This window comes from Schistocerca nitens, chromosome 5, assembly GCF_023898315.1.
Source record: "Schistocerca nitens isolate TAMUIC-IGC-003100 chromosome 5, iqSchNite1.1, whole genome shotgun sequence".
Classification (NCBI taxonomy): domain Eukaryota; kingdom Metazoa; phylum Arthropoda; class Insecta; order Orthoptera; family Acrididae; genus Schistocerca; species Schistocerca nitens.
Genome location: NC_064618.1, coordinates 563,505,766 through 563,531,889, shown reverse-complemented (window position 1 = coordinate 563,531,889; position 26,124 = coordinate 563,505,766). Strand labels below are relative to the sequence as shown.

The 26,124-nt window shown below is 41.4% G+C and overlaps 1 protein-coding gene across 4 annotated transcripts in view; it reads left to right on the top strand.

Moving 5' to 3' along the window:
* LOC126259229 (nucleobindin-2) overlaps window positions 1-2,099 on the top strand; it is an 88,318-nt gene extending 86,219 nt beyond the window's left edge. For 2 of the 4 annotated variants that reach the window (XM_049955845.1, XM_049955843.1), the window contains 2 exons: window positions 782-822; window positions 871-2,099. In XM_049955845.1, coding sequence (XP_049811802.1) covers window positions 782-822; window positions 871-1,588 — 759 coding nt within the window. In that variant the 3' untranslated portion in view covers window positions 1,589-2,099. Of the gene's footprint in view, window positions 1-781 lie in introns of all 4 variants that reach the window. The other 2 variants (XM_049955844.1, XM_049955841.1) reach the window with 1 other exon arrangement.
* Window positions 2,100-26,124: the final 24,025 nt, after the last annotated feature.

Below are 26,124 nucleotides of genomic sequence, written 5' to 3'. Positions count from 1 at the left end.
TTGTTTCTTCAAAGTACTAATAAAGTGTCACTCAAAGGTTTTCATTTCAGTGGGACAGTTATTTGTGGAGTTGGTTTCTCGTACTGCACAATAAATCAGTCAGCAAGAATTTAAGGCCCCTTCTTTTAAATTGGCTCTTCTTAAGTGCAGCAACACATCATTATTGAATATGGTAATAAGGAAACTTCCATGTAAGAATCAAACCTATTTTCACCTTTTTCATTCAAAAACTTGTTGGGTGATACTTTTCCATTGATGATGTAATCTAGAAATGTTTCACATTTACACATATGAATCTGGGTGCATGGCTTAACACTCATGTTTTATTGTCACATGTTATGTACTAGATTGTACATATCACTGTATGAAGTATGACAACAAAGTAAGTTCATTCTCTTTCTTTCCTTCCTTCCTTTGATTTAGGTAATGTGCAACTCCTAACTTTGAAATGCAAAAGATATTTTGAGGACTACATATGCACTGGACTCGTACTTATTATTGTTAAAGTGACTTGCTTTGCGGTTCTATTAAAGATAAATGTGGAATTTATGAAAAAACCCTGTATTCTCATGTACATCATTCATGAGACTTGATTACTGTTGAAGTGATAAAGGTCATGGAAGTGCTTAACTCCATTCTAAGAATTACAAAAATAAGATAAATTTTCCTATGTACAAAATCTTACAAATAAGATACAACAATGTGAATTATTGTGTATTTCTGTGTACTCTCAATTTGTAATAGTCCACACAAGTTTAATTTCTCTCTCTCTGTTTATTAGTTTGCTCCTCCACTATCACCACAGCAGCAGCAGCAATATCAGCAGCAGCAGCAGCAGCAAATTCATCAACAGCAGCAGCAGCAATATCATCAACAGCAGCAGCAGCAGCAGCAGCAGCAGCAGCAGCAGCAGCAGCAACAACAACAACAACAACCACCACAGCAGCAGTTGCATACAGCTAAACAGTTCCAGCCTCATGGACAAGAACAACAAGGTTACATACCACAAGGATATATGCCACAAGGACAAGCCCCACCAAGTCACCAGCTACAAGGACAATTCCCTCAGGGTCAGTTCCCACAGGGCCACCAGATACAGGGACAGTTTCCACAAGGGCAACAACCACAGGGACAGTTTCCACAAGGTCAGACCTTTATGCCACAAGGGAATAACCCACAAGGTCAAGTAATGCAAGGACATTTACCACAAGGACATATTCCACCTGGATCATATCAGTACAACCAGATCCCTCAAGGTCAGGCAAATGTTGGCCAGGTGCCACCAGGTCAGGCCATTAAACAGAGTCCCCAGGGAAGCCCTGTGCAGCAGGTTCAACAAGGTGAAGACCAACAACAACCAGGAAAGGCTAATGTGAATCCTCCACAAGATGATAAACAAAAGGAGCAAAACAATGAAATAGGGTCTAATATTATTGAAACAGGAGATAATAAGGCTAATAAAAATGCTGGTGATGCAGGACAAAATAAGGAACCCAGTGGAAACTTGAAAGAAGCTGCCATGAATGTAGTACCTCCTGTGCCTGTAATACATCCTAGGCAGCCATCAAAAAGTGACACAAAGCAATGATTATAATTGAAATGACATTTTTACAGATTGAATTAATGTTTTGTATTCAGTTACTTTGCAGATTGATTATGTTGGGAGATGGTATGAACAGCTGTACTATAAACTTAAAGTAGCATTGTTGGTATGTTTGTGATGTTATTCAAATAAGATCTGAGACTTGTAAAGAACATAAAATGTGGTGCTATTCCTTTTCATGACATTTTATATTTTTAATGTTTCCTTTGTTACCAGTCTTATTCTTACAAGTATTGCCAAGTGTCTTTGAAACTACAGTATTAAAAAGAAGTGGTGAGGGTGTTGTGATATAACAAGGAAATCAAATTACCTTTATGTGCAGGCACAGAAGAGCAGATTAGTCTGCTTTCTTCAGAGAGATACTGTACTGCTTTCATGGCCCTCTTTGTAAATGTGTAATGTGAAAGTATGTACCTGTATTTATTTTCTGTACAGTTTAATATTATTTTGTAATGTTGGGGTTAAAATAAAAAATCTTTCATTTCTGCTGTGGAAATTGATAAGTGCCTTTATTCACACTTGCATGTTCATATTGCAAAAAAAAAACAAAAAAAAAAAAAAAATCATGTGTGAAAAGAAGGAAGAGCACATTAATACGTGATCCATGCAATATTTTATTTTCTGATGAGCAGAAACACGATGGACAAATTATTTGTGTTAAAATTCCTGTAATTAAGTTTACTGTTATTCAGAAGTTATAGTTATTTAGCAATATTTCATTATACCAGTCATGTCTATGGTATGAAAAGAAATTATAACCAAAAATCCTTCAATTTAAATATGATAAGAAGTTGATGGAACGTGTAGGATGAGATGTCACTTTGCACCACTTGCAAGAGACTTATCAGCCACAAGGGCAATTTCCAACAACAATGAGGAATGTAACTTGGACTAGTGAGTATGAGGGGAAAGAAAAATGAAACTATTACTCATCTGTAAGACAGAACACAACAGAAACTGCATAAAGTTTGAAGAGTTGCAGAAATGCTATGTAGCATGAGGAGTGCAATGATTGACAAATGAAGAGTGCTGTGAGAGGATTTTGAAACAGTATTGCGAAGGGATTGTAATAATAGTGAAACTCGTGGTTGTGTGTCAGGGTGGGGAGAGCATTGCACACACGGGAGGACAGCAAATTGTTAAAATATGTATGAGGTGCTCACCCAATATCAAGGCGGCACCTCCCTCCATCCAATATCTAGACACTAAGCAGTGTGTTGCTGTCCTTGCTGCTATGTAAATTAAAGTAAGATGGCTTGTCTACAGTCTTTTTGTTGTGCCCATTTAAAACTAAAGGAGCTGCTTTTGAGGAAATGACTGACCTCAATATATTTTTCTTACTCTTTATGAAATTAACATTGCGACCATCTTTGTAAAATACATAGAATCTGGCTAATATGACAAATCAGTCACGGAAAATTAAAGCTTTTTGTTTACAAATTCTTCATTGTACAGTATTGTGACACACGTAATTCGGTTCTTCTGCCCCCCGCTCCCCGTCCCACTCCGTCCTCCCATGAATGTTTTGTTTAGTTGCTTTCTCTGTAATAACATTGGTATCTCTAGCATAATATTCTATTATTTAGTAAAGTATACTGTTATGTCAACCTTATCTGGTTCATGTAAACAATGCACTAATTATGATTTATTGATTTTAAACCTGATTTGAACCATGCTGATAATTGTGAAGATTGCAAACACTGCCTCAGTTTTAGTATCCATTGAGTCAGATATATTGAGCATGTTCTTCCATGACAAATCTCCCTTTTGTAGATGAGTTACGGTTAAGGAATTATTGATGGACCCTTGACATTGGATTACGTATTCCGTTTACCAGGTGTAGAAGTATGAAACCAGAATTTCCCTATAGCTGGTGGTAGCTGTCAGTGTATGGCCCGAGAGATGGCATCTGCAGTGCCATCTGCTTCCTGTAATGCTGACGACAAATGTCAACACACAGTAACCCAAGTTCCATACATTGGTATCTGTTTCAAACCTGTAAACATGGGAGTTTTGTGCCTGCGAACTATGATTTGAAGACAGCATTGGTTTTCTGTTATCATTTGAAGAAAAATGCTGCAGAATCGCATCGAATGCTTCTCAAAGTTTTCAGTGAACATGTCCTTGGGAAAACAGTGTTTCAAGTAGTTCAAAAAATTAAAAAGTGAAGATTTTGATGTGAGAAACAACAAGGGGAACCATCAAAAAAGTTCAAAGACAATGAATTGCAGTCCTTATTGGATGAAGATGATAAACTCAACAGGAACTCGCGGAACAACTGATAGTGATGCAGAAAGCCATTTCTCTGTGGTAGAAAGCTATGAGAAAGATGCAGAAAGTGGGAATAAAAGTTCCACATGAACTGAATGAAAGACAGCAAGCAAATCGAAAGACCACTTGTGAAATGCTGCTCGCCAGAAACAAAAGAAAGTCATTTCTCCATCGAAGAGAGACAGTTGATGAAAAATTAATATATTTTGAGAATCCTAAGCATCATAAATCATGAGTGAATCCACTGTAAGACCAAATTGATGTGGAAAGAAGACAATGCTCTGTGTTTGGTGGGATCAGAAGGGCGTCATCTATTACTAGCCACTAAAATCTGGTGACCACTGATTGCTGCCAACAGTAAATGATTGATTTAAATCAAGCATTACGTGAAAAATTATCGTAATGCGGAAAAAGGCAACACAAGGTCATATTCCCATCACACACAACAGTCCCCTGCGGGTCGGGCTAAGAATAGGCCCAAGGTATTCCTGCCTGTTGTAAGAGGTGACTAAAAGGAGTTTCACACATTTCAGCCTTTATATGATGGTCCCCTGTAGGATTTGACCTCCATTCTTCAAAATTTTCCCGAAGAGCAAGCCAACTGGGGAAGGGCGCCTTACACGGTGCGTTGTGCCCATCATGCATTTAGATCTATAGCCCACTCTGTGATCGTCGCATTGCAGTCCCGCCCATTCTCCATCTCTTGGGTGAGGACACCTTCGTGGGAATGTTTTCCACCATGCACTATGCAGTGTAGCTTTCTGCGTCGACGATGACCCTGGACTTCTTTGAACCTGATATACAGCATGATAGCCAGTCCATTGTGGTGGGGCCGCCATGTACCCTCTTAATTGTAGCTGCCTGACCACGCAGGGATCGCTCTGCTGTCACCTGCGCCATTAACTCCCCACATATGCCAAGGGGTCGATGCCCATCCCCCTGGTGCATCCAGGACTCCTGGCAATGGCCATCCTGCCAGGTGGCCTTTGCTGTGGCTGGATGGCTCCCATGCAAAGGGCTCCTGGTCGGAGTGGGTGGCATCATGGCAGATGACATGTGATGAAGTGTAGTCCATCTCTTGCTGGTGGTGAAACACCAGCAGTCTAAGTGTTCACTAGCTCAATTCAATTCCCTGGCCACACCATGGGAGGAACGGCAGGCTAATGATGGCAGCAGATCTTATTCGCCCCGGTACCTTGTATGTTCGAGAGCTGATGGGTAATTTTTCACGACGATGAAGCCTCAGTTTTTTGTTGAGCATTTAGGGGACAAGTTTTTGGAGGTGGAGAGCTTGTCCAAAATGAGATCTGTGTCAGTCTTGGTCAAAACAGCATCCTCTGCCCAGTCATGGGCATTATTCACTTGTGACAAGCTGGGAGATGTTTCTGTAACCATCACACCCCACAAGAGCTTAAATATGGTCCAGGGTATCATATTTCACAGGAATCTTTTGCATTCTGATGATAAGCTGCATGCTAATTTAGAGTGGCGAGGTGTATATTTCATCCAGCGCGTCCACCATGGTCCGAGGGATAATTCGGTTGCCACTGGTGCCTTCATCTTGGCCATCAAGGATGGTACATTGCCCAAGGTCAAGGTGGTAGTCTACCGCTGTGATGTCAAGCCATATACTCCTCCCCTGATGTGGTGCTTTAAATGCTGAAAGTTCGGCCAAATGTCTTCCTGCTGTACTTCCAGCGTCACATGTGCCCCACCTCCCATCTGTGTCAACTGTGGAGAGCACCATTCACCTTGCTCGCCAGACTGCAGGATTCTCCAGAAAAAAAGGAAAATCATGGAGTACAAGACCCTGTACCGACTGACCTACACTGAAGCTAAGAGAAAATTTGAACGCCTGCATCCTGTGCATATGACATAATCTTATGCCGCTGCTGCAACAGTTCTGGCTCCATCAGCTCCGCCAACCCCAGTCACCTATCAGAGCCAGAAGACTACACATGCCCCCTTGATGGGAGGGGGGACAGTTCCCTCCCTGTTCCCCAACCCCACTTCTAAGCCAGAGAAGGGTAAGTCTTCTTCGGCTTCTCTCACTAGGAAGGGGTCACTTGGGTCACTCCCTTCCCAGGTTTCTGCTAGTGGGAAAGATGACACCCACTAGTGGCTGAAGAGCCCAAAAGCAGCTGGTTGTAGGACTTCACGCTCATCCTCAGTCCCGGAGACTGAGCCAGTGAAGTCCTCCCAGCCAGGGAAACCCAAGGAGCAGCGAGAGAAATGCAAAAAGAAAACATCTAAGACATAGGAAATAGCTGTGGCACCCACACCACCACTACCTACAAGCTTTGTGTCTGAGGATGGGGTGGAGATATTGGCGTCTGCTGAGTACCTAGATCTCCCCAGACCCTCTGACACTACGGATATAGACTGCTCAGGTAATATGTCGGTGGCAGCAGGTGACTCTGTGGCATAAAATACCTCACTGAATGTTCTATGCCTTCCCAGTCTCACGATAACGTCATCCTCCAGTGGAATTGCAGCTGTTTTTTCCTCCATATGCCTGAGCAACGGCAACTGTTTAGCTTTAGACCTGCTATCTTTGCATTGCTCTCCAGGAAACCTGGTTCCCAGCAATGTGGACCCCTGCCCTCCACGGCTACAAGGGATATTACAGGAACTGTAGCGACTATCATCGAGTGTCAGGAGGAGTTTGCGTTTATGTCCTAAACTCGAACTGTAGTTAACATTTGCCCCTTCAAACCCCCTCTTGAAGCTGTGGCTGTCAGAATAAGGAAGACGCAGGAAATAACTGTCTGCAATGTATATCTTCCTCCAGATGGTGCAGTACCCCTGAATGTATTAACTGCACTGATTGACCAACTCCCTAAACCTTTCCTACTTTAACCCCTTGTGGGGTGGCACTGTGCTTACTAGTCAAGGCAGAATGTCGAAACTTTACTGTCTCAGTTTGACCTTTGCCTCTTAAATGCTAGGGTTGCCACACATTTCAGTGTGGCTCATGGTAGTTACTTGGCCATTGATTTATCAATTTGCAGCCCAGGACTTCTCCCATCTATCCACTGGAGAGCACATGATGACCTGTGTGGTAGTGACCTCTTCCTGTCACTGCCCAGCGCCAGGCCCACGGACGTCTGCCCAGATGTGCTTTGAACAAGGTGGACTGGGAAACTTTCACCTCTGCTGTCACCGCTGAATCTCCCCTACACGGCAACATTGATTTGATGGTTGAGCAGGTGACTATCACAATTGTTTCTGAGGCAGAAAACGTGATGCCTTGCTCTCTAGGGTGCCCAAGGTGTAAGGCAGTCCCTTGGTGGTTGCCGGGAGTTACTGAAGCAATTAAGGAGCGTCAGCAAGCTCTACAGCGGCACCCTTCCCTGGAGCACCTCATAGCCTTTAAACGGTTCCGTACCCGCATTCGCCAGCTTACCATATGATGGAAGCGGAAGTGTTGGGTGAGATACATCTCGACCATTGGATGCCATATGTAACCTTCCCAAGTCTGGGCAAAGATCAAACATCTTTTCGGGTACCAGACCCCAACAGGTGTTACGATAAATGTCGTGTTATGTACTGACGCAAACGTGATTGCTGGACACTTTGCTCAGTTCTCTGCGACAGTGAATTACCCCCCGGCCTTTCGCACTCTCAAACGGCGGCTGGTAGGAAATGTCTTCTCATTCACTACACGCCACAGTGAATCCTATTACGCCCCATTTACAGAGTGGAAGTGCCCTTGCATATTGTCCCGACACAACTCCTGGGCCTGATCGGATCCACAGCCAGATGATTAAACATCTCTCATCTGACTACAAGCGGCGTCTTCTTGTCATCTTCAACCAATTGTGGTACAATGGCGTCTTTCCATTGCAATGGCGGGAGAGCACCATCATTCCAGTGCTCAAACCCAGTAAAAACCCACTTGATGTGGATAGCTATCGGCCCATCAGCCTCACCAACGTTCTTTGTAAGCTGTTGGAATGTATGGTATGTTAGCGGTTGGGTTGGGTCCTGGAGTCACGTGGTCAACTGGCTCCATGTCAGGGCAGCTTCTGCCAGGGACGCTCTACCACTGGTAATCTTGTGTCCCTCGAGTCTGCCATCCGAGCAACCTTTTCCAGATGGCAACACCTGGTTGCTGTCTTTTTTTATTTACGAAGAGCATACAACACGACCTGGCGACATCATATCCGTGCCACATTGTATGAGTGGGGTCTCGCCCACGCCAGATTTGTATACAAAACATCCTCTCACTTCGTACTTTCCGTGACAAAGTTGGTACCTCCCATAGTTCCATCTCTATCGAGGAGGCTGGAGTCCCGCTGGGCTCTGTCTGAGGGTCTCTCTATTTGTAGTGGCCATTAACGGTCTAGCAGCAGCTCTCCGTCTCACCTTTTCTATATGCAGACGACTTCTGCATTTCGTACTGCTGCTCCAGTACTGGTGTTGCTGAGCGATGCCTACAGGGAGCCATCCACAAGGCACAGTCATGGGCTCTAGCCCACGGCTCCCAGTTTTCAGCTGCAGCCGCAAAGTCAGATGTCATGTACTTCTGTCAACATCGTACCGTTCATCTGGATCCAGAACTTTTACCTTAATGACAATCCACTCACTGTAGTGGAGACATATCAATTCTTAGGACTGGTTTTCAGTGCTCGATTGACTTGGCTTCCTCATCTTTGTCAGCTTAAGCAGATGTTCTGGCAGCACCTCAATGCCCTCCATTGCCTGAGCAACACGAATTGGGGCAGATCACTCTATGCTGTTGCAGCTCTACAGAGCCCTTGTCTGATCCCAAATTGACTATGGGAGTGTGGTTTATGGTTCAGCAGCGCCCTCAGCATTGCATTTACTCGACCCTGTGCACTACTGCAGGGTTCGACTAGCAACAGGAGCTTTTAGGACGAGTCCGGTGACCAGCGTACTGGTGGAGGCTGGGGTCCCTCCACAGCAGATCAGACATGCACAACTGCTCAGCAGTTAAGCAGCACACATTCGTAATTCTCCTGAGCATCTGAATTACCTTCTCCTTTTTCCGCCCACAGCAGTCCATCTCCTGCATCAGCAGTCCAGGTCGGGGCTAACGATTGCAGTTCACGTGCCGTCCCTTCTCTCTGAACTGGAGTCCTTCCTTTACCACCTCTAACTGTGGTCCATTCACGTATGCCTCTATGGTGTATGCCTTGGCCACAGCTTTGTCTGGACCTTCCTCTCGATTCTTGATGTGCTCTGGCTGAAGTAGTTTACTCCGATGGCTGATGGTCACATTGGCTTTACCTACGTTAATGGTGGCCATATTGAACAACATTCCTTACCCGATGGCTGCAGTGTATTCACTGCAGAGCTGGTGGCCATTTCTCGTGCACTTCATTATCTCCGTTCGTGCCCTGGGGAGTCTTTTTCTTTTATGTACTGACTCCTTGACCAGCCTGAAAACTATCAACCAGTGCTCCCCTTGTCATCCTTTGGTAGTGTCCATCCAGGAGTCCATCTATGTCCTGGAATGGTCCAGTCATTCAGTTGTGTTCGTCTGGACTCCTGGTCACATCGGAAACCCAGGAAATGAACTTGCTGACATGCTGGCCAAACAGACTACTCGAAAACCACTTCTGGAGATGGGCACCCAGCAACTGACCTGCATTCGTTATTACGCAGCAAGGTTTTTCAGCTTAGGGAGACGAAATGGCAAAATCTCAATACACACTACAAACTGGGAGCCATTAAGGGGTCCACAAATGTGAGGAAGTCCTCGATGACGGCCTCTCACAGGGACTCTGTGGTTCTCTGCTGGCTCCGCATTGGCAATGCCTGGGCAACCCATGGCTACCTCCTGGGCCGTGAAGACCCACCTCAGTGTCGGTGCAGTGCCTGCTTGATAGTGGCCCATATTCTTCTGCTCTGTCCTTCTTTGGCTGCCCTGCGACTTCATCTTTGGGTGCTGGATTCATTATCATTGATTTTAGCAGACAACGCATCGGCTGATTTGGTTTTACATTTCATCCATGAGGGTGGCTTATACCATTCGATCTGAGTTTTAGTGCATATCCTTTGTCCCTCTGTGGCCTCCACCCTAGTGCTTTTAGGGTGGAGGTTTTAATGTGTTGCATGATGGCTGGTTTTTCCTTTCATTTTCATGGTCGGCCAGCCACTGTAATCTGCTTCCTTGTTTCAGTCTCCGCTGTTTCTTGCATCTCTCTCTTGTTTTCTTACCCTCTTTTGTTCCTTTTAGTGTTCATTGCCTTTCCTTCGTTCTTCTGGTCTTTCCTTTCAATTCATTTTGTGTTACATGTCTCGTCTGTTTTATTCTCACACTTGTGGCACTGTCTTATTAGGAACAAGGAACTGATGACCTCATAGTTTAGTCCCTTTCCCCTTCTTTTAAACCAATCAACCACACAGCAAAACGGGTCAGGGAAACGATCGAGTCATTCAGTTGGGAAATACTAAGACATCCAGGTTATTCTCCAAACTTGGCTCCATCCAATTATCATCTATTTGCATGATGTGGACACACACTCACTGAACAACTGGAGAATATTTTAAATAAAATATTGTTTATGTTTCAAACAACAGACATCTACTTATTGATCCCTTCTTCTAGTCAAGTTGTGCCACAAACTCCTCTTCTCCCCAATTCTTTTCAATACTTCCTCATTCGTTATGTGATCTACCCATCTAATCTTCAGCATTCTTCTGTAGCACCACATTTTGAAAGCTCCTATTCTCTTCTTGTCTAAACTATGTATCGTCCATGTTTCACTTCCATGCGTGGCTACACTCCATACAAATACTTTCAGAAACGACTTCCTGACACTTAAATCAAAACTCGATGTTAACATATTTCTCTTCTTCAGAAACACTTTCCTTGCCATTGCCAGTCTACATTTTATATCCTCTCTACTTCGACCATCATCAGTTATTTTGCTCCCCAAATAGCAAAAATCCTTTACTACTTTAAGTGTCTCATTTCCTAATCCCCTAGGCATCACCAGATTTAATTCGACTACATTCCATTATCCTCGTTTTGCTTATGTTGATGTTCATCTTATACCCTCCTTTCAAGACACTGTCCATTCCGTTCAACTGCCCTTCCAAGTCCTTTGCTGTCTCTGACAGAATTACGATGTCATCTGTGAACCTCAAAGTTTTTATTTCTTCTCCATGGATTTTAATGCCAACTCCAAACTTTTCTTTTGTTTCCTTTACTGCTTGCTCAATATACAGATTGAATAACTTTGTGGAGAGGCTACAACCCTGTCTCACTCTCTTCCCAACCACTGCTTCCCTTTCATGCCCCTCGACTCTTATAACTGCCATCTGGTTTCTGTACAAATTGTAAATAGCCTTTCGCTCCCTGTATTTTACCCCTGCCACCTTCACAATTTGAAAGAGAGTATTCCAGTTAACATTGTCAAAAGCTTTCTCTAAGTCTACAAATGCTAGAAACATAGGTTTGCCTTTTCTTAATCTTTCTTCTAAGATAAGTCGTAAGGTTAGTATTGCCTCACGTGTTCCAACATTTCTATGGAATCCAAACTGATCTTCCCCGAAGTCGGCTTCTACCAGTTTTTCCATTCGTCTGTAAAGAATTCGCGTTAGTATTTTGCAGCTGTGACTTATTAAACTGATAGTTCGGTAATTTTCACATCTGTCAACACCTGCTTTCTTTGGGATTGGAATTATTATTTTCTTCTTGAAGTCTGAGGGAATTTCACCTGTCTCATACATCTTGCTCACTAGATGGTAGAGTTTTGTCATGACTGGCACTCCCGAGGCTGTCAATAGCTCTAATGGAATGTTGTCTACTCCAGGGGCCTTGTTTCAACTCCAGTCTTTCAGTGCTCTGTCAAACTCTTCACACAGTATCATATCTCCCATTTCATCTTCATCTACATCCTCTTCCATTTCCATAATATTGTCCTCAAGAACATCACCCCTGTATAGACCCTCTATATACTCCTTCCACCTTTTTGCTTTCCCTGCTGTGCTTCGAACTGGGTTTCCATCTGAGCTCTTGATATTCATGCAAGTGGTTCTCTTTTCTCCAAAGGTCTCTTTAATTTTCCTGTAGGCAGTATCTATCTTACCCCTCATGAGATAAGCCTCTACATAGTTACATTTGCCCTCTAGCCATCCCTGCTTAGCCATTTTGCACTTCCTGTTGATCTCGTTTTTGAGACGTTTGTATTCCTTTTTGCCTGCTTCATTTACTGCATTTTTGTATTTTCTCCTTTCATCAATTAAATTCAGTATCTTTTCTGTTACCCAAGGATTTCTACTAGACCTTGTCTTTTTACCTACTTGATCCTCTGCTGCCTTCACTATTTCATTCCTCAAAGCTACCCATTCTTCTTCTACTGTATTTGTTTCCCCCATTCCTGTCAATTGTTCCCTTATGCTCACCCTGAAACTCTCTACAATCTCTGGTTCTTTCAGTTTATCCAGGTCCCATCTCCTTTAATTCCAACCTTTTTGCGGTTTCTTCAGTTTTAATCTACAGTTCAAAACCAATAGATTGTGGTCAGAGTCCACATCTGCCCCTGGAAATGTCTTACAATTTAAAACCTGGTTCCTAAATCTCTGTCTTACCATTATATAATCTATCTGATACCTTTTAGTATCTCCAGGATTCTTCCAGGTATACAACCTTCTTTTATGGTTCTTGAACCAAGTGTTAGCTATGATTAAGTTATGCTCTGCGCAAAATTCTACAAGGCGGCTTCCTCTTTCATTTCTTAGCCCCAATCCATGTTCACCTGCTATGTTTCCTTCTCTCCCTTTTCCTACTGACGAATTCCAGTCACCCATGACTATTAAATTTTCGTCTCCCTTCACTACCTGAATAATTTCTTTTATCTCGTCATACATTTCATCAATTTCTTCATCATCTGCAGAGCTAGTTTGCATATAAACTTCTACTGCTGTAGTAGGCATGGGCTTCATGTCTATCTTGGCTACAATAATGCGTTCACTATGCTGCTTGTAGTAGCTTACCTGCAATCCTATTTTTTTATTCATTATTAAACCTACTCCTGCATTACCCCTATTTGATTTTGTATTTATAACCCTGTATTCACCTGACCAAAAGTCTTGTTCCTCCTGCCACCGAACTTCACTAATTCCCACTATATCTAACTTTAACCTATCCATTTCCCTTTTTAAATTTTCTAACCTACCTGCCCAATTAAGGGATCTGACATTCCACACTCCGATCCGTAGAACGCCAGTTTTCTTTCTCCTGATAACGACGTCCTCTTGAGTAGTCCCCGCCCGGAGATCCGAATGGGGGACTATTTTACTTCCGGAATATTTTACCCAAGAGGATGCCATCATCATTTAATCATACAGTAAAGCTGCATGCCCTCGGGAAAAATACGGCTGTAGTTTCCCCTTGCTTTCAGCCGTTCGCAGCAAGGCCGTTTTGGTTAGCATTACAAGGCCAGATCAGTCAATCATCCAGACTGTTGCCCTTGCAACTACTGAAAAGGCTGCTGCCCCTCTTCAGGAACCACACGTTTGTCTGGCCTCTCAACAGATACCCCTCCTTTGTGGTTGCACCTACGGTATGGCTATCTGTATCGTTGAATCACGCAAGCCTCCCCACCAACGGCAAGGTCCATGGTTCATTTATTCTAAAGTAATGGATCGGTCGAACCGAATGCTGACGCCCACCTCTGATGCCCTTAAATAGTGCAGACCATTGCTGAATCCGCCAGTTACGCGGCGGCGTGTTTATTAGAAGGTTCTCGATGAGTTGGCTAACGCAACTGCGCCACACGCGGCCCATGTAATTCTGCTAATGTTGCGTTCTGGCTGTTGATGGCTGCCGCAAACATACTGACGCTTGTTGCAAAACTGTGTCACCTGCATAATGCGCTGGCCAGCCTTCGTCCGCTGTGAGGCTGGCACATCACGCACTGAAACACACTAAATCACAATTTTGCACCATATTTCCTAAAAATAACCCCTTGTCCTCTACACTATTTTTATGGATAAGAGCAATTACAGTAACTTCATCTTCAATGAGCAAAATTGTTGGTGGAGGCTCTCAAACTGACATTCCAATCTTCATCACACAAAGTACACAAAACTCAACTTTTACCGCAACTGCAATTATTATTGTCATGTAGAGTAACATGTAATTCGATGAATGAAAACAGTAACTTCACTTAATAAAGGTTTATTCAGCGCTTGCACATACAAAAGCACGGAGCAAACTGCCTCTGGCCGGAATTCATACATTTTATATATTCCAGTACAATTATTCTTGACATTTGTGGATACTTCTAAAATGTATACTACTGGAATATAGAAATTAAAATTGTACAGTCCAGGTGAATTTTGAACTCACGACCCCTCCATGCAACAGTTTAGTACCATAACCACTACGTCATGGTGCTACTCAGCTTCTCCTGCAACATTGCTCCCTCCTTAAGACAAAAGCATCTCAGTGTTACATCCTCCTTGTCCGGGAACAAGTCATCGGTCCCGCATACTCCAAATCCTGATTCTCGCCCTGCCGGTGATCTTCTTAGAACTTCTTTTGCCGCTACGCTCTTCGTGACCTTTTCGCTTATTGCTTGTTGGTGGATCTTGGAATTTACCCTGGATTGCAGAATCCCTATAGAGCTTCATTCGAAGGACGTGGACCGTATCTCTGATCTTTCGTCGTCTTGTGCCAGGGTCGAAATCTTCAACTTCATAAGTAACATCAGACAACTGACTTACAACCGTATAGGTCCAAAGTAGCACCTTAGGGGCTTCTCAGAGAAACCGACCTTCCGAACACGAGTGAACATCCAGACGTGGTCACCAGGCTGGTAGACAACAGGGCAGTTGCTCGCGTCATACCTTTGGTGATCGTTTTCTTGAGCCTGGAGCTGCGGAGTTGAGCTAACTACCAAGCTTCCTCAGCTCTGGTTAACACCTAGCCGATGTAGTCGTCATCCATATCATCAAGATGTAACGGAAACAGTGTCCATCATTGTAGTCGCCTCACCAGGAAAAATGGGGTAAATCCTGTGTTGTCTTGTTTGGTGTTGTAGGCAAATGTCACGCAAGGTGGCACCTCATCCCAGTTGCACTGCTCAACATTGAAGAACGTTGATAGCATGTCAGCCAAGGACTTACTAAGGTGTTCAGTAAGCCCGTTAGTTTGCAGACAGTAGGTAGTCGTCATGTGATGAGTAATGTTGCACCGACGGTTTATCTCGTGTCACACGATTCAATTGAAAACCTTTTCCTCGATCGGTAATTAACGTCTTTGGCGCACTGTGTTTTAATACATTGTCTTCCACAATGAATTTGGCTACCTCAGATGCTTCGGCTGTTTCCATGGCTTTTGCAATGGCATAGCGTGTCAAATAATCAGTGCAAACAATAATCCACCTATTTTCATTAGCAGACATTGAAAATCGGCCGAGGTCAATTCCAACATGCAGGAAAGGCGTTTCGGCTGGTGGAGTTAGTATGAGTCGGCCAGGTGGTTTTTGAGGAATTCCCTTTCTCCTCTGGCTCTCTCAACAGTGCGACACATAGTGACAGACACTCCTAAATAAGCCTGGCCAGAAAAATCTCTTGCAGATTCTATCATAATCCTTAATGTTTGGCCTCAGGTGTGTCGAGGAATTTCTGTAGAACACCTAAGCGCATGTGTTTAGGAATCACTGGTAGCCACCTCTATCCAAACGGATCAGTTTTTCTTGCAAAGTAATCCATTAACAAGCTTAAATTGTCCTTTCACATCCTCTGATCGATTTAAGGCAAGCATAATTTGAGATATCTTGGCGTCCTTCTGCTCAGCAAAGAGATCCTGGAGTGCAGTGAGATAGTCACTATCTTCATCAAAGTCTTGATGGTTTTCCACAGGGTTTCTTGAGAGAGTCTGCATCTTGGTGTTTTCTTCCACTTTTGTACACTATGGTAATGTCATACTCGTGAAGATGTAGTGCCCACCTGGAGAGTCGTCTTGTTAGATTGTTAAGACCTGTCAACCAACAAAGTAAATGATGGTCTGTAACAACTGTGAATGGCCTTCCATAGAGATACTGTCGAAATTTGCACATGGCCCAGATCACAGCAAGACATTCTCTTTCTGTAGTTGAGCAGTTTCTCTCGGCTTGTGTAAGTGTCCTAGAAGCATAGGCTATAACCTTCTCTTTTCCATCCGAAATTTGTACCAGAACAGCACCAATCCCATATCCAATGGCATCTGTGTGTAGTTCTGTAGGTGCTCTCTCATCATACAGACCAAGTACAGGGTCAGTCATCAGAGCTTTTTGCAGCACGTCGAAAGAATCTTGCTGAACATCACCCTAGATAAATTTAGCATCGGCTTTTAACAACTCTTGGAGTGGCCTGGCTTTGATACAAAAGTCTTTGATAAAACGACGGTAATAATAACATAATCTGAAGAAATTTCTCACATCCCTAATACTTTAGGAATAGGAAATTCTGTTATAGATTTCACCTCTTCTTTGTCTGGCCACACACCTTCATTTGACACAAGGTGTAAAGGTATTTTGATTTCTTTGGTCCAAAGAGACACTTTCTTGGATTAAGTTTCTGTCCACCTTGGATGGAGACACTTAAGAAAGGTCCTCAGTCTTTTTATGTGTTCATCAAATGTCTCTTGAGTACACTATAATGTCATCTAAATAAGACACATCGTCCACTTCAGGTGCCTTAGAAGATTATCCATCATCTGTTCAAAAGTTGCTGGTGCATTACACAAACCAAACAGCATTACCTTAAACTCATACAGGCCCTCAGGGATGACGAATGCAATTTTGTCATTGCCAGTATCCCAGGTACATGTCCATGGTTGAGAAAAACTTAGCCCCCTTCAGACAATCTAGTGTATCGTCAATTCGTGGAAGAGGGTAAACGTCCTTTTTAGTTATCTTATTAAGCTTCCTCTAATCAACACAAAAGCGCCAACTGCCATCCTTCTTCCTGACGAGAACCACTGATGACGACCATGGGCTCTGTGAAGGCTAAATGATTGCATTCTTTATCATTTTCTCTACCTCGTCACAAATTATCTGACATTCCATTGCTGACACACAGTGTGCTCTCTGGCTTATTGGTTGATGGTCTCCAGTGCTTCACTGTCGATTTATCTAATTTGCTCTTCACCTGTGGACTGAAGCATTTAGAGAACTCTTGAAGAATGGCAAGTAGCTCCTTCTGTTGTTCCTTTGTGAGATCTGGTGATAGTCGAGCTAGAAGATCTTGTCTCCTAGTGGTAGCGCTAATTTTGCCCACAGACTGCATGGGAGGTTTCTATGACACTCAGCTGTTCGTCAATTAACAGCTCAACATTTGCTACGTACATGCGTCTTGGAAGGATCTGCGGTTCTCGGTGACAGTTAACTATCCACAATTCACCGAATCCATTCTTAAACGAGACGACAGAGACTGGGATGACCAAGTTATTCTTCAGTGGTATGCTTCCCTCACATTACACTACAAGTGACAGTTACCTTTCTAGTGCTGACTGCAGGAATGATCACTTCATCCAGCAGTCTCCACTAACTCTAATGCACATCTTCCTGTTCACAGTATCTCATCTTGTCTAGCATAATCTTCGAGCGACCACAATCTAGAATTGCCTGAGAAGCTTCCAAAAAGTCCCATCTGAGAATGATGTCATGACTACACGCTTATAAGACAATGAATTCTAAGGCCTGTGTATGGCCACTTATACCCACACGAATGGTAAATCTTCCTGCAGGTTTTACATATTTCCCATTTGCCACCTCCAACAGAGATGTTTTGTTGTCGACGAATACAGTTTTCTGCAACTGGTGATGGTACTTCTCTGAAATGACCGAATATGATGCTCCTAAGTCCACAAGAGCTTGGGCTAGTCAACCATCCATGAGGATATCAACAGTTTCCTATCATTTTTGTAGTGATCGACAGGAGGATTTTTTTCTGCGGCAGCTTCACCTCCATGGAAAGTCACACCCTTTAGTTTCCCAGGTTGCAGCGGCTAGGCGATCAGCTGGAGCTTCTAAATGATGATGGGGACCTTGATCAGCATGTTGAGGAGCATCCTCTCCAGCTGCTAGCTTGCGACGTTGGTGACCTACGTCGTCCTGCACCCACATCTTCTTGTTCATCTTCATAGTCCAGAAGTTGGTGTCAGCTAAGATCAGTCTGCTGTCTTCTGGTGCAGGCGTCATTGAATATCTGCTGCCTTTATCGACAATAGCGCACCACATGTCCTGGTCATCCACAGTGGAAACATACTAGTTGGTTATCCTGGGTCCTCCAGACATCAGTCTTCCTTGGTGCCCAAACAGGTTCCTTATGCAGCATTGTAGAAACGTAACTCTGCCTGGGTCTCAACTGTTTTACCGTTTTAAAGGGAAATGAAGGACAAGAGACTGGGTTCAATGTCTGTTCCACTTCCTCCCTTATGACCTCTTGAAACACCTCGGTATTTTGCTCGCCGTGCAATCCAAGTGACTTCTGAACTTCCTCTCTCACTATCTGACAAAGAACCCTTGTGAAATCAGTTGCTTCCTCCATCACAGACATCGATATGATGTTTGGAAGCCATTCAAACTTCTTGCATGTAATTCTTTTTTTGATGCATTGTCTTGATATACTAGTACCAGTTTATGAAGTCGTCTGCTGTCGAAACCTCCTTCAGGAGTAGGGCTTGATACATGTCCTCAGCAACACCCTTCATGAGGTGTGCAACCTTATCCTCCTTCATTCTAGGATCCACTATTTTACACAGCTTCAAGATGTCTTGAATATAGGATGCTGTAGTTTCTCCTGGATGCTGTGCTCTGCACTTTATCTGCAGCCCTGTATGTCTGTCATTGTGTCGCCAAAATACTTCTGCAGTTCCACCTGGAATACTTCCCAGCTTGTGAACTTCTCCTCGTTCTCATACCATTGCTTGGCAGTGCCCTCCAAGTAGAAAAATATATTAGCGAAACACATGGTGTCATCCCATTTGTTAAATTTGGCTATACGCTCATATACCTTCAGCCACTTGTTGGGATCTTGGCCAACATCACCAGAGAACCCAGAAGGATGTCTCATGACATGGCACACAGTTACCATCATCGTAATGTATTCTTCTTCTGTCTCCGATAGATTGCGATCTGTTGAATGTGGCTCAAACTTGGGTTTCTCGCCACATAAACGGCTGCTCTGTTGTGGCCTGATGGGACCCACTGTGTTGCGGATAATGTGCGCTATCACCAGTTCCAATACCTGGTGCCTCCAGGTGTCACATAGAAGAAAATGTAATTAGATGAATGACATACACTAACTTCACTTTACGAAGGTTTATTCAGCACATGCAGATACAAGAGCACAGAGCGAACTGGCTCTGGCTAGAACACATACAGTATATATACAGCTACAGAACATTCTAGTACAATGATTCTTGACATTTTTGGATACTTTTAGAATGTATTCTTTTAGCATATAGAAATTAAAATTGCACTGTCCAGATGATTTTTGAACTCACGACCCTCCATGCAACAGTTTAATATCTTAACCACTACACCACTGTGCTTCTCAGCTTCTTCTGCAATAATATATTCATTATTCAAGTAGGTGTATTCATTTTAAGCAACTCAAAATTGGGGACCCTTAAACTGTACATTACTATAAAGCAAACTAGAGACAATTTGTAAGATGCAAATTTTGGCACTACTATTTCACTCACCTCGCATGTTTTTTAAAACAGTTAATGCTGGCACTTTTCTCTATATAATTTTAAGTAAGACTTCAAGTGCATTTACACTCTAACTAACTCAAGACAATGTGCTGTCTTATTGCCATTAATACAACCAGTAATTTTCACTAACAGAATTTAATGCTGTTAATCTTTAAAGCACAAACACACTGAAATAAAGCAAATCAATCACTATGGAGGTTTTCATAAATGCAACACTAACTTCCTCCCTTAACTTCAATTGAAGCCACAGTACCTCTAGAAATATTTTTGCATTCAGAATTATGCAAATAAACAAATATTCATTTTCATCAGTTCTTAACACACAAGATTGTCGGATGTCAGTATTTATGTGGAGTGGATCCTAAGAGGTATCATGAGAGGAACCAAATCAAGGATCAGACACAAGTTTCACATAATTTGCCTGATTATTGCAAATTAAACAACACTTAAATGTACTGGTTCATACTTTGACAAAATTCTGACCTCTTATAACTGCCAAAGTGATTGCGCAATATCAGTGGTGAGTACAGGATGGCTACTGGTCTCTCCTCTGGATGCAATTGACTCTATTATCTTCTTCTTGGTGGTGACATTTCCAACATTAGAGCCTTTTCCATTAATAGCGCACCATTTTATAGCCGTACAGACATCCGAGGCCTTTCCATATTAATCCAAGTACTGGATGCCACCCTCAGCACTTGCACAGTTCACTCTATTGCTGTTCAGACAAAACTATCCAGTAGCTAGCTGCTGGATGACTGTTATTCCACCTTTTAGCCCACGTCAACCACATTTTGGAGTGCGCCAACTCACTTCCGTTGCAAATGGTAAGTACTGTTGCTTTTCATTTTATACAGTGCAAGTCTTTAGGTATGAAACAGCTTATACATAGTTGTAAACAAACATCTTTTAAAAAATCTTAATATTTAAATACATTAACATGTTGATACAAAAGCCACATAATTATATAATGTTTTCTTCCAATTAATACAAAGAATTTAAATAGTAAAGAAAAAATTTTTTACATAACTTTCCACTTCATTACAATAGGTTAAGGACATTACATAGTGAAAAATACATACTTGACAATGAACAGAATTAATCAGTACTAAATATTTTCAGTATTGATTATGGTGTTACACATGCCCCATGTTTCGTTGAGGTTTCCCGTCAGGTATACATCAAGGAAACATCCATAACACCCAAATGGTGTCAGCTGTCAAAATAAATTATTCATACCTCAGTTGGGTAAAAAAACACATGTTACAAACATACAATAAACACTCTAAGGAAATATCACACATTATTTTCATAACACTTTCAAAATAAGATATCTACAGTAATTATTTCTTATTATTTTAAGAAACTATAGGTCCATTGTTAAACAGTATATCATCAAATATTTTCATTTCATATACATTGTCCGCCCCCGGGTACCTGAATGGTCAGCGCGACAGAATGTCAATCCTAAGGGCCCGGGTTCAATTACCGGCTGGGTCGGAGATTTTCTCCGTTCAGGGGCTGGGTGTTGTTTTGTCCTAATCATCATCATTTTATCCCCATCGACACGCAAGTCGCTGAAGTGGTGTCACATCGGAAGACTTGCACCAGGCGAACAGTCTACCCCTACAGGAGGCCCTAGTCACACGACATTATTATTCTTCTTCTTCTTATTATTATTATTATTATTATTATTTCATATACATTTATCATAATTCATCCTTACTTTACATAACAATTCCTGCATAAATTTCAAACAATGTAAACACTCATAACCACATTAATATACAGACAACATTAGCACAAGACACTTTACACCATTCAGAAAATGCTGTAATACTTGAAACAAATTGCATCTGCATATGTACATATATACAAATATATACCCAAAAATGGCACAATATACACTTCATATTCTAAAATTACGGTTTTCAAGTTTTTAAGGGAAGGTTAGTCATTGCTGTTTTCATTAGCAGCAGTTCAAAATTTTGATTTAGTTAAGCACATACACACATGAATAAATTTACTTTGAACCTAGTTTTAATTTTCACTGCCCATTACTTTATAACCAGGCAGTCCATTTCTTCCAATTACACAAGAAAATCTACGGTTACTTTTGGTCCCCATACTAATTTTCTCACTAACTTTGGTAGCAATAGTCCATTTTTGTAACATCATATCAAATACATATAACAATAGTTAGAAAAATTAAGTTACTTCACTGCCTGTAGTAGTTTTTGGCAGTCCATGTTGCAAATAATTACACATATTTATATGTAAAACACTCAAAAATATATTTTGACTTAACACACGGCCCATCTTGGATGTATGGCAGTTGGGGTTGACTTATTGCCATTTTTTGCTTCACTGCCCAGTAATACATTTCCTGGCAGTCCTCATTTTGTTACATCCGGTAGTTTACAAATTTTGTACAATATATTTCATTATTTTGAATCCGAAACTTACAAACAGGTATTAGCATTTGGTAACAAAAACCATTTCTTTTCAACATGTCAACATCAGGTGGTACAAACATTATTGATATTCAAATAAGACATCATATTCATGATAAATTCATTTTTATAAGTTTACAAGAGAAGTCATTATCCATTAAGAGTCCCAAATTTGTAACTTTTCTCCCACATTCAGCAAAATTATTTCTCTACAGTTGCTATTCAAACTTTATTACTTTACGCACATTTAAGTTATCACATTCATTAAGATCAGTACATTATTAAACCCATTGGAAGTGATTTCTGCCAACTTCAGTGGCTCTGGAAAAACGCCTCACATCTATTTCATACACATTTAGCAGGCACATTTCATTACTTATTATCCTTTATGATTAGTATTCTAGTCATTTATTTTTTTGTTTCATTCTCTTACTACTGTACCCATTTTGCTTACTCACACGTCTCATTCCGAACACCTACAGTACTTTACACTTTACCGGCAAACATTTCTTCATTTATTATGCTACTGGGACCCCTGGTACAGTATACTGTACTTCAAGTTTTAAAAAAAGTATCTGCCAGATGGCAGCATGAAACAGTCTTTCTTTCCTTGCTCAACGGTTGCTGCTGACACCTAGGAGGCATATTGTGTACTTGAAACTGATCTTTTCTGTTAACAGTGTCTCTCTAAACCATCATTTTAGAAAATCACTGCAACCAGTTTGTGCCGTGAAAGAAACATCCTTCAAGATGAGTGTGATTTACAAGTTATCGCTTTAGTGTTAGCACATATAACAAAGCAAGATTTATTTATAAATGTCTGAGGATTATTTTAAGAAGAAAAGAACAATTGTGTACTTGAAACTGATCTTTTCTGTTAACAGTGTCTCTCTAAACCATCATTTTAGAAAATCACTGCAACCAGTTTGTGCCGTGAAAGAAACATCCTTCAAGATGAGTGTGATTTACAAGTTATCGCTTTAGTGTTAGCACATATAACAAAGCAAGATTTATTTATAAATGTCTGAGGATTATTTTAAGAAGAAAAGAACAATTTTGTTTTCAGTTTTACTTGAGGTAATGGCCTTCACAATCGAGAGGTTCAGTATGTTGTATTTGCAACTCATCTTAACTGACCTCATTAGTAAAATTTTACATTACTGTTTCATATGCAAAAACTGTTTGTTTAATTTATGAAACAGTATATTCATAATGATATGTTACTAATATTGTTAATAATCATAATAGTGACCATTACATTAAAATATAATAGTGGTAATTACTTTTATTTCAGATGATGAAATTTTACCTTGTCTGGAGGAATTGCTAGACTGCTATGATGATATATGCGAAGACAGTAACTTGTTCTCGAAAGAACAGTTACTGTTGATGACCATGCAGCTTTTCCCTGGAATAAATGATGACTAACTGACAACCTAAGCTGCCGACAGGTGTTGTTGATATACCTCGATGTGGACAGCTGAAAATGTGACCCGACCGGGACTCGAACCCGGGATCTCCTGCTTACATGGCAGACACTCTATCCATCTGAGCCACCGAGGACACGGATGAATAGCTCGACTGCAGGGACTTATCCCTTGCACGCTTCCCGTGAGACTCACACTCCCAACTGTCCACAATTCTACATATGTATTGTACCTCATAGACATGACCTGCACGATCATCAACAGTAACTGTTCTTTCGAGATAAAGTTAATGTCTTCACATATATGGTTAAAAGCTACCCAGCCATTGACCTTCGTCTGCGCAAATGCGCACAGGTTACCCAAACTCTTACGGGAATCGCCAAAGCGTGCGCGAGTGATGAGTGGGTGGGCAAATGTCTAGGAGGTACAATACATATGTAGAATTGTGGACAGTTGGGAGTGTGAGTCTCACGGGAAGCGTGCAAGGGATAAGTCCCTGCAGTCGCGCTATTCATCCGTGTCCTCAGTGGCTCAGATGGATAGTGTCTGCCATGTAAGCAGGTTGTCAGTTAGTCATCATTTATACTATGATGAGTCTGAAGGAGGTATTTCTGATGGTGATGATGTTTCAGAAAATGGTAACACCAGTACAATAGTGACTCCGCCACAGCTATAGAGTATAAATGAAAACGAATCTGACAGTGAAGAATCAGAGGATGAATCTGAGGTAAGATATTTATAGAACAGCAATTAAACAATAATTTTACTGTCCCAAAGTTCTGTAAAGATTTTCCCCTTTCTGTAATAAGTGCTAATGTATGGACAGATAACAAAGAATCAACATATACTTAAATAAATTAAATTAATGTATTTCAAATTGTAGGTTCCTCTTCCGATTACACTGAGGTGCCACTGGCAAAGAAGATCTTTCAATCCAGATTCAGTAACAGTTTCCCAACCAACACTGACTCCAACAGACACTAGCAACTACAAATATGTTGATTATTTTAGACTAATAGTTGAGAAAATCTGTCAAAATACACTAAAGTAAATCGAAGGCCTTTAGGTTTAGTTTTGACTGAACTGAAGATGCATATTGACATATGTCTGATCATGACCTGCTTACAATATCCTATTATCTGTATGTATTGTGATAACAGATGGAAGATACCTATGATAAGTGATAACATGACTAGGAACAGATTCTTCGTAATTAGGACCAGTTTGACAGTTGTTTGTTGATGATGTCAAAGAAGAAGAAATAAAAAAGGACGGGCTATGGAAATGACACCCACTGATCACAAAAATTAGAGAAGTGGTAGACTTTACATTTTATCAGGGGAAGACAACATACCCTGATTATACTAACCAATGATTTGGCTTAGGTGAATCAGCTGTAATTCAGTTGACCGAAAATCATACCCCTGGACATTCAATGTATCATGACAGACTTTTGCACCAGTCTGAAGTTGGAACATGAGCTTCTGAAAATGGGAAAAAGGTTTCACTTCAGCTGGCACTATCCAGAAAAACAGGATACCCAAGGAGGCAGGACTAAAAACTGACAAGGAGCTTAGTAAGGAAGGCAGAGTGTCATCAGATATGCTTGTCCATTACGACGGAAATATATGTTTAATTAAATGGATGGATAGAAAGAGTGTAATGGTGATGTCTTCTGCCCATGGTGTGGACCCAACAGACAAGTGCTTACGGTACAGCAAAAAGGAAAAGACTCAGACTGGTCACCAGACCAATGGGGGGCGGGGGTAGTGGGAGTGGGAGTGGGAGTGGACCTCTTCGACAGAATACTCTAATACTGTCCCACAAGAGCCAGAACCAAGAAATGGACTATTAGAACTATATTTCATTTGATTGACATGTCAGTAGTTAATTCTTGGATACAATTCAGAATGGACCAAATTCAAAAGAGGGTACTTCCAAAAAATATTCCTCAGTTTAGAAAGTACAAACTTAATGCTCGGAGAAGTACTTCTGTACAGTGATATCAAAGAAGTAACAAACACTGCAGAAGACAGTGAACAAGATCAAGAAGAACAGCCAAGTATAAAATGAAGAAAAGAGCCTGTTTCACTTACGAAAATGTTAGAAAATCAAAATCTGCACACATGCCAGCAATTTCTATTGTTAAAGACTGGCAAAAATGTAGAAGACCAGGCTGCAGAGAAAGAACAAGAACACAGTGTACAACTTGTAACATTTTCCTGTGCCTTACAATGAAAAGAAACTGTTTTAAAATGTTTCATAAAAAATAAACTCCCATGATTGTGTTACATGTTTTATTTACTATGTATATTACTTTTTTTAATTGCACTATAATGTGTTTTTCAAGATACATTGTAATCCATTTTATTATTTTCAATAAATATGTTTGAATAATAGTACAAATATTTACTTTGAATGTCATTAGTAAATTTATATATACCTTTCACTGTACAGAGTTCTGAAGTACAGTATACTGTACCCACCATTTCATGAAAATTGTCAGTAAAAGACTTTTTCCCCAAGTAGTTTTAGTCCTAAAGGAACACAAAAATAACAATTTAGCTTATAATTTCTACAGAAATATGTCTGGGTTTCAGGAGGCTATATTCAATCACTTATTTTGATAGGGAAGAAAGAAAGATAATAGCGAATAGTTCCGAATGATGAAGAGTGTGGTTGACA